Here is a 13,159-nt window from a genome sequence, read left to right on the forward strand (position 1 = left end):
TCTTAGTTTTTGTCGAGGATGTGAATAATTTTGGAGGATACTATATACGCAGGAAATATGCATTCGTGTATAATATGCAGCAAAATCCCACAGTTTGAAAAAGTATTCAAAATTTATTTGCAAAATAGATTATATAAGAGAATTTTCAAATAAATAACAAAATAAATTAATATAAATACATAAATAAATCAGTGATCAAATAATGTTTTCCCAAAAAGAATTTTGTTCAGATGCAGTCCCATGTGTTCTGTGGATCAGTCCGTGGTTCTCCGGTGAGTAGCTTCGCTCACTGTTTCTTTCTTCTTTCCAAAAACTGTTGGAGCTTTTCCAAGTTGTGACGAACTTCCTTCCTCACAACCTCCCATGCGCATGCGCTCTGGCCCTAGGAAACGTTGGATGAAAACAAGTCCAGCTTCAATATTAATGCGTAATTGAATTCAGTCATTCAGTATCCTAACCCGCTTATTCTGAACAGGGTCGCAGGGGTTTAGACCACCATCCGTGCCGCCCGTAATTTAATTTTTTTCTCATTAAAATAATATGGTCTTGCGCATTGACAGTTATTGGTATAGTTACATACAAATTTGCACAAGAAGAGTAAACATGCCTCATTTCAAAGATTTAGCAGTTGACATTTCGATTTGTGTGTCAGGCTGAACATGGTTGGATACCTTTTCTTTTAAAAGCGTATTCAGCCTTTCAAAGTATGACTTCAGCCTCCCGTTGTCGTCTGAGGGACGCGTTCCATCCCCGGAGGATGTAATCTTGCTTCCAACCTTAATGAGACAGAGAAGATAATGAAAGCAGGAAGGCGTGTTGGATGTGTATACAATACACCGTGAGGACCGCGTACTTACGCATTGCTCCAAGTTTTCAGTTTGACGGGACAGCAGATTTTTCAAGAGCTCAAGCTTTTCAGGATCCCAAGTTGTGGAAGACAGGTCATTGTAGAAGATCTTTTCCACGTCTCTCAGAGCATCATATGCTACTGATGCAACATCAGAATTCTGGAAAACAAATGATGGATATGCGTAAAACAAATTACAGCTAATAAACAGTTTCGACAGCGGTATAATTCTTCACGCACTTTCAAAATAAAACAGCCTAAGGCTTTGTTAAAATAATTTGTCCTAACTGAAATACAAATATACGTACTTAGAGTCTGTGCTCCTAAGTAGCTTAGCGAATGGTGCCATCGGAACGTTTTACGCGTTAAACATCATCAATATAAATGGTTGCCTTCTTGAATTTGTTTTTTGGCCTATTCGTCAAAGTTAAGGATGAGTGTTGATTGAATCCTGGCTTGCATCGGATCATATTCACATAATCATTTATTCTATTTATATAATTACTGAGATTGCCAAACTACCTGAGGCTCGCTCGTGGTGTCGTAGGCACCCTCTGGAAACATGAGTTTGACGTTTTCTTTCAGGCACTCGGCTGGAAAACTTCCGCCCTGTAAGGGAATTGTGTCCATTATAGGCACAGAAAAGCTCAGAGAAGTCCATTGAGACAATAGAATATAAAATTGTCCTCACCATGTCGGTCAGAAGCTGAATGCATTCTGCATTTAGTTTCCCCAGTTTATACTGCGTCCATTTGCATTGCAGTGAGAGAGAGTGGTCCAAGAAGAGCAGAACCGCGCAGATGCTCCAGAACTTCAGCATACACATTTTCAGTGATTAAATGAGCGCTTGTGTGTATCTGTTGCAACTGATGCCTAGTGCTGATTGGCACCATATTTATCGAGCTCTTTTGGACTTTTTTTAACCACTTTCTTTAATGTGGTTTAGTAGCTTACTGCGTGGGATCTTTGGGGTTAAAAGTGGAAAATACTTTTTTTATTTTTTATGAATAGAGTCGTATTAATTATTTATTAAAACATTCCCGTGAGGAAATTACTTTATCTTTTGTCTGCTATAATGGGATTCCAATTAACGTTTGCCTAAGTGTCAGTTGATTAAAGTGGTTAGTTTCATTACGCGAGGATTCTGAAGTCCTGCCCAAAATATTGTGTTAAAATGCTGACCACGCGTTAGTGCTTTAAATGTCTGTTAAATCATGATATATTTTCGATGTTAAATTTGATGTTGGAAAACTGAACAGGCCCCATCTGCTATGAACTGCCATATGTAACTAATATGAATTTATGTTATCGACTTACCAATGGGAACACAATTTCTCATAACATGTCAAATTAAGAGGTATATATTTTTTATGATAATTTCTTTTGAATTTGTATTTAATGCAGGTATAGGACAACTCAGAAAGCTGTCTCTCCAGCAAAAACTGTGCAGTTCATCATTAATTATGTGAATAATATTTCTACTATATATGAATAGACACCCGACGTTGAATTAATTTTTAAGAATCCCTTTGAATTCCTTCAATAAGGTCGTTTAAATAATCATTTCTTTTCGACGTTAAATTAGATGTTGGAAAACTGAACAGGCCGGATCTTCTATGAATTGCCAAATGTAACTCATATGTATGTACGTTATCGTCTTACGAATGAGAACACAATTTCTCATAACTTGTGTATGTCTGAGGTATATTTTTCTGAGATTTGTACTTAAAACAAGTATTGGACAACTCCGAAAGCTTTTTCCCCAGCAGACATTGTGCAGGTTATCATGATATTGTCATTATATTAAAAATATTCATACTACTTATACAGTGATTAAAATAAGAAAAGTTATTTATTCTGGTGGTGTAAATTAGAATGCAGAATATTTCTACTATTATTATTATATTTCTTTTTACACAAATGGTTGCATTTGATATGCGGAATCAAAAAGTAAAAGTAAAGTAGTTTATTCTGGTGGTCTAAATTGGAATGCAGGTGTGCGAGGAAAATGTATTTTTCTATTGAAGAAGGAAAGTGCCCAACATGACTAAATTCCCCCCAGGACATTTCTTTCTCTTTTGACTGCTATAATGGGATTCGAATTAACGTTAGGTTAAGTGTCAGTTGATTAAAGTGGTTAGTTTCATTACGCGAGGATTCTGATGAAGTCCTGCCCAAAATATTGTGGTAAAATGCGGACCACGCGTAAATGTTTAAACTTCTCTTGAGATTTCGTATTTTGCGATCATATCCTGTAGTTTGAGTAATACTCTACCCGGATGACAACGGGCTTCCTTGACTGTCATTGGCACAACTCTGGCCCTCATTCTGACAATCTCCAATCACAGACCTCAAAGACAATCAGAAGCCGAGAATCAAGGCTAGATACAGAAAGCGTTCTTATAACTGCACCAAGGAAGCTATTGAATTCACCGGACTAATCAGAAACGGCTGAGAAGCCAACTGTTCAACAATTACTTTTCGGCCTTTCAATGTATGAAAAAGGCATGTAATTCCCACACTGATCACCCGATATGGCTGTAAATACGCTGAAATTAAAGGTACAATTGGTCATTTCGGACATCCAATGGTAAAGAGAGGAATTGCAGTAGCAACAGCGCCCTCAGAAAACAACACTGATTATCCCTGCCCCTTCTCTATGAACGCGCTGACGTGCCACCCCATTGGCTGTGGCAATTAGAACCAATTTTCAACCATTCAGCCATTCATTCATTCATTCATTCATTATCCTAACCGGCTTATCCTGAACCGGGTCGCAGGGGGGCTGGAGCCTATCCCAGCATACATTGGGCGAATGGCAGGAATACACCCTGGACAGGTCGCCAGTCCATCGCAGGGCACACACACACTATTCACTCACACACTCATACCCACAGGCAATTTAGACTCTTCAATCAGCCTAACCTGCATGTCTTTTGACTGTGGGAGGAAACCCACGTGAACACCGGGAGAAAATGCAAACTCCACACAGAGAGGCCCCGGCCGACGGGGATTCGAACCCAAGACCTCCTTGCGGTGAGGCGGCAGTGCTACCCATTGCGCAAATTTTCAACCAATGAGTTTTAATTATTGTACTTATTTTTAAACCGGAATTTAAGCACAATAAACACAAGCAGAGGGTGAGTCAACATATGTTGAGGAAATATTTTTTGTCTCTTTTCCTCCTCGTCCCTTTTACGTGGGTGAATTTGTATTGGCAACAATGATGTTGAAGAAATATTCAGAGTCAATAGTTGCTCATTAAAAAATCTTTAGTTTAAAATAAAACAGATTAATCTGGGGAGTCTGTGTTCTCTGTGCAAGAACACCTGATTATGTGTCCTCTGCACTTTCATAAAACAAACTGTACTTTGCAGCTCAATGTGTTTTAACAGACACACAGTGAGGACTGACTTAATCATTTTAACATCATTAAAAATGATTCTTCAAAAATTACGGTGTATCATTGTAGTACTAAACAGCATTTGAAATATAGTATATAGATATATAGTAACATTTAGGAAAAGGTATTTTTGCACATGATTCTATATTCTAACCATTTCACAGTTTTAATGAAAGTATTTAAATCAAACTTCATCATTCCTGGTTTTCAATAAGGGCCTTTTGATCAAACTTCAACACATGCCAGTGAGCCTCTTTTTAAGTGATAGGAAGGGATTGGTCTTGTATCAATGTTTAACGCAAATCATGCCTATGGTGCCTTTAAAGGTGATAGACTATTTCAATCTCATATATTTTGTTTAATTTAAAATCAAATATGCTGGAGTACAGAGGCAAAACAGTAATTGTACCACTGTACAAATGCTGTCGGACTGGACAGTAGGTTGGTATGTTGGCGTAATATTGAACACCGCCACTATTAACTCATTTAATCCCACCGGTCACAATAGTGACCGAAAAAAACTTTGTCAGTCATAAGACTCTAAAAATATCACTGAATGATGTATCAATGCAGTTCCAACAAATATTGAAAGAATAAAGGGTCACAATGAAATGTGAGCAGTGTCACATGTTCACTGTAATTTGTCACATGACCAGAGCTGTTTACTTCCTGTTTACACCATGATAAGAGGACGGCAGCATCAAACCTCTCAAAGAAAAGGTTAGTAAAGTATGTTAACATCAAGATAGGGATAAGATTTTTGGTAGACATCATGATTGAGGTGTCTAGTATTGATATTTGTATTTTAATTTGCTCAATTTTGTTCAGTGTGGTCACAGAATGAGTACAAATGTCAACGGCAACAATAGTGACCGGTGGGATAACAGTGTCTCTTGGTATACACATAATTATACCTATACATACAGTAGTTATTGAGTTATTGTACTACCCAACTTTCTACTGTGTTCTTTCTCTTAGTTTAACTATGTCTGAAATCCTGGATTTGTTGGATTGAGAAAGATGCAGTCCTCAGTGATTGCGATAGTGATGGGTCAGATGGGGACTATGGGGGGGATGCAGGCCATTTGCCAGCCAGGCTGTTGAATGCGCATGCTGAAGTTATGCACACAGATCATGAGTGGAATAACATTGCCAATGAAGATTACCTCCCCTTCACCACACCCCCTACCCCTCACCCTACCCCCTCCCCCACCCACCACCATTGCTCCCCTACCCTCCTCCATAACAATGAAGAACTACAAGCTTCTAGCCACCAGAGGGGCCAGCCAGAAGACCCAAGAGCCTCTAGCCACCAGAGGGGCCAGCCAGAAGACCCAAGAGCCTCTAGTACCAGAGGGGCCAGCCAGAAGACCCAAGAGCCTCTAGTACCAGAGGGGCCAGCCAGAAGACCCAAGAGCCTCTAGCTACCAGAGGGGCCAGCCAGAAGACCCAAGAGCCTCTAGCTACCAGAGGGGCCAGCCAGAAGACCCAAGAGCCTCTAGCTACCAGAGGGGCCAGCCAGAAGACCCAAGAGCCTCTAGCCACCAGCGGGGCCAGCCAGAAGACCCAAGAGCCTCTAGCCGCCAGAAGGGCCAGCCAGAAGACCCAAGAGCCTCTAGCTACCAGAGGGGCCAGCCAGAAGACCCAAGAGCCTCTAGCCGCCAGAAGGGCCAGCCAGAAGACCCAAGAGCCTCTAGCCACCAGCGGGGCCAGCCAGAAGACTCAAGAGACTCTAGCCGCCAGAAGGGCCAGCCAGAAGAGCCAAGGGAAAAGCTAAAGGTGGGCAAAAATAAAGATAGAGTGTTCAAACGTTCAAAGAGGCCAACCACTGCTGTTATTCCAGAACACATAGTATACAGCCCGAATGCTGCAGAATGTGTAAAACAAAGCTGCCCCAACCCAATGGATGTTTTCCTACTAATGTACCCACCCACCCTAAGAGAAATGACCATTGAAATGTTCAATCTCTACTCAACCCAGACCAAGGGCAAGCAACTGAATCTCAGTATGGATGAGCTCCTTACCTTTTATGGGATCCTTATCACAAGTGGGTACAGCTCTGTTCCAAGAAGACACATGTACTGGTCAAGTGACAATGATGTGCACAATGAAAGCATTTCAGGTGCAATGCGGAGAAATCGCTTTGACGAAATAATGACCTCAATTCATGTGGTTGACAACACAAAGATCAATGATGACCCATTTTTCAAGGTTAGACCCATCTTCTCTGAACTGAATCAGTCATACAAAATCATGCCATTTCAGGAATGGCTGTCAGTGGATGAGAGCATGGTCCCATACTATGGCCGACATGGATGTAAGCAATTTATAAGAGGTAAACCAATCCGGTTTGGTTCCAAGCTATGGAGCCTCGCTTCATCTAGTGGTTACATGTATCACATGGAACCATTTGGTGGATCCCACACTCTCCTCCCTGAAACAGAGCTGGATCAGGGACCCAGCGTTGTTCTTGGTCTTTCAGAGCAAGCTCAGGTGACAACCTCTTCACATCACTTGCACTCCTTGATGAGATGACAAAAATATGATATGGGAGCTCTGGCACAATGAGGCAGAATCGCCTGTTTGATGTCCCTTTCATGCCACAGAAGGACTTCATGAAGTTACCTTGGGGAACCGCTGAGGTTCTGACCCAAGGAGAGAAGCTGCTGGTCCGGTGGAAAGACAATAACATTGTCACAGTGGCAACAAACGTGGAGGAGAAATACAGTGAGGTCACTGTCAAGAGATGGAACAAGGAGCGGCATGCCTTTGATAAAGTCCAACAACCAAAATGCATCACCAAATACAATGAGTCCATGGGTGGTGTAGACCTTCACGACCAACAAGTTTCAAGATACCATATCTCAATCAGGTCTAAGAAGTGGTGGTGGCCCATCTTTGCATGGTCTCTCAACAGTGCACTTGTAAACAGCCATCTCTTTTACAGAGATGTTATGTGAGGGACCATTGACCTGCTCAATATTTATATAAGGCTTATTGATGTTTAAAATATTACACACTACAATGTGATGGAGCATTTTAGTGGCAATGCTGGGACTGCCAGGGTCAGAGTTTAATTTGTGTTAAAGAATAGTATTTAATCTATAAGGAATTTAATAACTGCTTAAGAGGAATAAGGTAAGTCAATCTATAAATGTAGATACAACACGTTATCCCACCGGTCACAATTGTGACCAACCATAAAATACACTTTTTCACCCACTTCTCAGTGGAAATTTTTAAAAAATAAGATTGATTATTTCAAAGGGTTGCTAATGACACCTGATTTGGATATTTTCATGTTTGGGAAAAATTCGGGATTAAACGGGTTAAAGGTGATAGACTATTTCAATCTCATATATTTTGTTTCATTTAAAATCAAATATGCTGGAGTACAGAGGCAAAACAGTAATTGTACCACTGTACAAATGCTGTCGGACTGGACAGTAGGTTGGTATGTTGTCGTAATATTGATCACCGCCACTATTAATCTCCTTGCAGTTTTTTTCTTGATTAAACGGAAGGGTTTAGCGCAGTCAGCTTTTTCCATTCAGAATTCGGCCACTCCGTGTTCGGAGGGTAGAATTTGGAAACGGGAAACCAGAAGAGAAATAGAAACCGAAAGCGGAAATGTCACATACATTACGTTGTATGTGGCTTATTTGACTTCAAAATTAACATTTTTGATGACAACTCGATTCGTTGGCTACTTGTTCTCTAATTGCCATTTCATGTTTTGTAATTTGTTGCCGTGATGTATTTTGGAGAAAATATTTGTGCATTGCTCTTGCGTTTCCCCCACGTGTTTTTTAAAAAGATATGGACAGAAGATTTACCCAAATTCAAAGAATCAGAGCGAGTTGACTCCCTCTTCGCAACTTCATGGAGAGTTGTGCGCGACAGCATCAATTTTCAGTCCTTATGGTTTTCATTCATATTTCCCCAAAAAGTATCTGCATTTGAAGTGACCCATCCTTTTCTGCAGAATCGAGGGTTCTCCGGCATAGAAGAGTAGATGGCAACTAAAATATGACGTGTGTAGCTTTGTTCCTGTAAACTGTTCATCGTGCTGAAACTTAGCTCCCGTACGAAGAGACTTATGTTACTTCATTGATCTTTTTTTTTTTTTTTTTTTTTTATGAGTATCTGAAATGAATTATATGATGGAAAAATGAGTGACAATTTGAGAATGTCCTTCCGCTCTCAAAATGGCATCTCTAGGCTGTCATACAGGCATGAGCTCATGTTTCCGCTCTGCAGGCAACCGCACACCGTGAGAACAATGACAAAGCAGGCTCTTCACAATGAAATTCATGCACTTTATTAAGTTTAGGAAAAATAAAAGATTTTGCAAATAAATAAGAAATAAATAAATACAGTAGAAAACACGTTTTACATTAATGGAAATAAATATATGAATTCAGAAGAAAATATGTTTCGCGTGTTTGTACGAATACATAAAATAATACTTAAATCAATAAATAAATCATGAATATTCAAATTAATACTGAAGGCACTGTCGATGTCGGATCCATGGAGCTCATGTTCTTTTCGGCCAAAGCAAGCTGTCTGACTTTTGTTCGAGGATGTAAAGCAGGGTGCGGACAAGCTCCTTCCGCACGACTTCCCACGCGCAGAAAGAGTTCTGAGGAGAGAGGAGAGACCGTTAATATTTTCTGTATCACTGAAAACTCGAATTGGACTCAACTTAGTTAAATTGAATCAAAAAAATGAACGAGTATACGTACTTAAATGGAACCTAGTTGTCTCGGATGAAAGATTTTAAATGTGGCCATTGAACACTCTCAAAATGCATTTTCCACACACTTGTTGTGTTACTATACTCTTCTGCTCCTTGAAACACATGTTGTGTTAAAGTTACTACTTGTATGATACAAATATACAATTCACGTGTTACAAATTGAATTTTTAACAGACTGTGTTGAAAGCAACAGAAAATGTGTTGTCCTTATGTCTAGACACGGACGTGTGTTCAAAAATCCCATGTTGATCTGTTGAGTGAATTCGGTTTTTTCAAGTTGATCTAACGTCTCACTTTTTTCACTGTAACAAGAATGGTTTAATTGGAAATGAAGTCAAATGTTTGGTGAATGTATGATTTTGTGGTGTTCTCTTATTCTTTCGACCATACCTTCTCTTGTAAAACCGCTGCCAGTCTCTCAAAATAATCTCTGAGTGTCGCAGTTCTGGCAGTGACGTCGGTGTGGTCAGAACCGTCACTCTCTGGCTTGCTTCGTCCCACCTGAAATAATCATCCATGACCCACCGAACACAATCATTATTATTTTTATCCTTATTTCATACAGATTACAGCAGACTTAAGTGCCTATTGTATTTTCACTATCAACCTTCAAATACAATCGTGGATCTGGACCCAGATAAATTATTAAAGATGGCAAATTTCCTATTGAACCTCAAACGAGGACTAAAAGTAAAATATATATTATGATTGCATCCAAGAAACTTGTATTATGTATTTTTTTCCTCCTCCTGCATTGGTCTCAGGAGGTTAATGGCAATTTCACGAATGATCAAAATATGTGACGCCTACAGCTAACAAATGTAGCCTCAATATATACGGAATAGCTATAGTTAATACATTTCAGTATTTTAGTGGTCACTTACACATTTGTTTTTTTCAACCAGGCCGTTGATGATATTTTGGAAGTTGTTTAACTTAGATTCATCCCACTCCGTCGGTAAGTCGTGGTTTTCAAACAGGGAGTTGATGCTGTGCAGAGTTTGATAAACGGCAGTCCGGACGCTGTCGTTCTGCTGTGGTGGGGAAAGGGATCATCATGATGGAAGAGCGCGGTGCAGGCGGACTTAAATGCGACATGTTCGTTCCCTCAGCCTCAGGTGAAGGCCGCAGGTTTGAGAGAGCGCTCTTACCTCAGCGGTTCCATTGGACGCAAAAGCGGACCCTGGAAAAGTTATGAGGACATTCTCATTGATGCATTCTCCTGGGAAAGTGCCCCCCTAAAATAGAAAGATGGGGAAAGGATGACCAATAAGTCTTTCTTCATGTCAGCAAACTTCAGAGAGGATATGAAAATACATGTTTTAAAATGTACCATGTCTTTTAGAAGATTGTGGCAGGTCTGAATTCGGGTTCCATCCAGACGACAATTTATCGGCGCACTCAAAACCTGTGACACACAGAGCAGGGCGCACAGGCAGGCGATGTTCTCGGGTGTCATGTTCATGATGTGATGGATGACCTGTATCAAAAGAATATCGACACATTCAAATATTGGGCCCTGGAAAATGAAGCGTAATGACTATGAAGCATATTAAACAATAATTCGTTACCTTTGTGGTAGACTGTCCTTGATCTTCCCGCAATGTGGTCTGACTCCCGAACTCATGTCCTCCTGCGGTTTTTATACTTTAAATACACATGTGTATGAAAAGTGAAAATTACTAGCCAAAGATGTAACCAAAGTGAACGAATCAGGGAAAGTTAAGCAAAGAACAAACCGCAGGGATTCCGTTTTCGAGTTTTTCATTTCCCCTTCTTAACTGTAAAACAGATAGAAGGTGCATCTGGTGCAGTTTACGTTTTATTTTTGGTAATTATTTTCGATTAAATATTTAATTCATAAAACGTTCTTGTGCTTCACTTAGCTGAGGGAAACCAGGCCGTCAACAACAGGAACCGTGGAAGCCCAGAAAAATCTCTAGAGTCGGAAATGAAGGGCCAAGGATACCACTAAAGAACTGGGAGAGGTGGAGATGCATCGGAGATGAAGTGCTACTGTTGGAGAGATGGGTGTTTGTGGCCTATATCTAATGCCATGGCATGACAATATAGGCCACAAACACCCATCTCTCCAACAGTAGCACTGATAAAGCCAGTATGCTGATAAAGCCAGTTTTCTAATATCCGGTGAATATCATGAACCTTAAGAGAAGAAACGATATTCTCGATTCAGGAAAGATAAATTATCATTAGGCTGGACCTTTCGGCAATATGTCTGGTAAGGGATTTTACTCAACGAAAACCGCATCATTTATTCGTGTTTTCCAATGTCCACCTCTGTTTGCAGACTTGAACCTGATGAATGGTCGGGAGAGACTTGAATTGGAGAGCAGTGTGCAAGTGTACACCCAAGGATATAAATGATCTTGGATGATGATGTGTGGAGGATTGATCAGTGCCTCCGATATGTTTTCCAGTCCCATTAAACACAACGTAAGATGACCCCGTCGTGTTGTCGTTGCAAAGGGAGGATGCCCCAAGTACCATAACCAGGGTTGTGCATATGTGTGACATGTCTGGTAATATATTCATGACAAAAGTTTCATTTCTGTTCATTCTAGATAATCATTCACGTAGAATATTTCACATTCCACAGAGCTGAAATACAGGTCTGTACTTTCGTTGTTTTTTCTTCGTTTTTGTCGAGGATGTGAATCATTTTGGAGGATACTATATACGCAGGAAATATGCGTTCGTGTATAATATGCAGCAAAATCCCACAGTTTGAAAAAGTATTCAAAATTTATTTGCAAAACAGATTATATAAGATAATTTTCACATAAATAACAAAATAAATTAATATAAATACATAAATAAATCAGTGATCAAATAATGTTTTCCCAAAACGAATTTTGTTCAGATGCAGTCCCATGTGTTCTGTGGATCAGTCCGTGGTTCTCCGGTGAGTAGCTTCGCTCACTGTTTCTTTCTTCTTTCCAAAAACTGTTGGAGCTTCTCCAAGCTGTGACGAACTTCCTTCCTCACAACCTCCCATGCGCATGCGCTCTGGCCCTAGGGAACGTTGGATGAAAACAGGTCCAGCTTCAATATTAATGCGTAATTGAATTCATTTTTCATGAAAATAAAATGGTATTGCGCATTGACAGTTATTAGTATATATATTTGCGTAAATTTCCACAGGAACAGTTAAACAGGCCACATTTCTAGGATAATGCAGTTGACATTTGTATGTTAGGATGAACATGTTTGGATACCTTTTCTTTTAAAAGCGTATTCAGTCTTTCAAAGTATGGCTTCAGCCTCCCGTTGTCGTCTGAGGGACGCGTTCCATCCCCGGTGGATGTCATCTTGCTTCCATCCTTAATGAGACAAAGAAGATAATGAAAGCAGGAAGGCGTGTAGGATGTGTATACAATACACCGTGAGGACCGCGTACTTACGCATTGCTCCAAGTTTTCAGTTTGACGGGACAGCAGATTTTTCAAGAGCTCGAGCTTTTCAGTATCCCAAGTTGTGGAAGACATGTCATTATGGAAGATCTTTTCCACGTCTCTCAGAGCATCATATGCTACTGATGCAGCATCAGAATTCTGGAAAACAAATGATGGATATGCGTAAAACAAATGACAGCTAATAAACAGTTTCGACAGCGGTCTGTGCTCCTAAGTAGCTTAGCGAATGGTGCCATCGGAACGTTTTACGCGTTAAACATCATCAATATGAATGGTTGCCTTCTTGAATTAGTTTTTTGGCCTATTCGTCAAAGTTAAGCATGAGTGTTGATTGAATCCTGGCTTGCATCGGATCATATTCACATAATCATATATTGCATTTATATAATTCCTGAGATTGCCAAACTACCTGAGGCTCGCTCGTGGTGTCGTAGGCACCCTCTGGAAACATGAGTTTGACGTTTTCTTTCAGGCACTCGGCTGGAAAACTTCCGCCCTGTAAGGGAATTGTGTCCATTATAGGCACAGAAAAGCTCAGAGAAGTCCATTGAGACAATAGAATATTAAATTGTCCTCACCATGTCGGTCAGAAGCTGAATGCATTCTGCATTTAGTTTCCCCAGTTTATACTGCGTCCATTTGCATTGCAGTGAGAGGGAGTGGTCCAAGAAGAGCAGAACCGCGCAGATGCTCCAGAACTTCAGCATACACAT

The 13,159-nt window shown here is 40.3% G+C and overlaps 2 protein-coding genes across 2 annotated transcripts; both read right to left on the reverse strand.

Annotated features, from left to right (window-relative positions):
* Positions 1–286: 286 nt before the first annotated feature.
* Positions 287–1,673, reverse strand: LOC133115316 (interferon a3-like). Its single transcript, XM_061225168.1, has 5 exons — positions 1,539–1,673; positions 1,370–1,456; positions 858–1,007; positions 672–776; positions 287–382 (listed from the first exon to the last, which is right to left on the reverse strand). Exons 1-5 carry the CDS (start codon positions 1,671–1,673, stop codon positions 287–289), a joined length of 573 nt encoding a protein of 190 aa, XP_061081152.1.
* A 6,818-nt stretch (positions 1,674–8,491) lies between these two features.
* Positions 8,492–13,159, reverse strand: LOC133114937 (uncharacterized). The gene is made up of 7 exons (XM_061224630.1): positions 13,025–13,159; positions 12,856–12,942; positions 10,346–10,492; positions 10,164–10,250; positions 9,897–10,046; positions 8,825–8,895; positions 8,492–8,504 (listed from the first exon to the last, which is right to left on the reverse strand). Exons 1-7 carry the CDS (start codon positions 13,157–13,159, stop codon positions 8,492–8,494), a joined length of 690 nt encoding a protein of 229 aa, XP_061080614.1.

The sequence above is a fragment of the Conger conger genome, chromosome 16 (genome assembly GCF_963514075.1).
Source record: "Conger conger chromosome 16, fConCon1.1, whole genome shotgun sequence".
In the NCBI taxonomy this organism is placed as follows: Eukaryota; Metazoa; Chordata; class Actinopteri; order Anguilliformes; family Congridae; genus Conger; species Conger conger.

Excerpts from the sequence above, each read along its gene's own strand:
- LOC133114937 (XM_061224630.1), bottom strand. The coding sequence starts at position 13,159 with ATGTGTATGCTGAAGTTCTGGAGCATCTGCGCGGTTCTGCTCTTCTTG. Across the intron at positions 12,943-13,024 it reads TTCAGCTTCTGACCGACATG|GGCGGAAGTTTTCCAGCCGA; the intron begins GTGAGGACAATT and ends ATTCCCTTACAG. Across the intron at positions 8,896-9,896 it reads TGGTTGAAAAAAACAAATGT|AACTCTTTCTGCGCGTGGGA; the intron begins GTAAGTGACCAC and ends CTCTCTCCTCAG.
- LOC133115316 (XM_061225168.1), bottom strand. The coding sequence starts at position 1,673 with ATGTGTATGCTGAAGTTCTGGAGCATCTGCGCGGTTCTGCTCTTCTTG. Across the intron at positions 1,457-1,538 it reads TTCAGCTTCTGACCGACATG|GGCGGAAGTTTTCCAGCCGA; the intron begins GTGAGGACAATT and ends ATTCCCTTACAG. Across the intron at positions 383-671 it reads ATACGCTTTTAAAAGAAAAG|GGCCAGAGCGCATGCGCATG; the intron begins GTATCCAACCAT and ends AACGTTTCCTAG.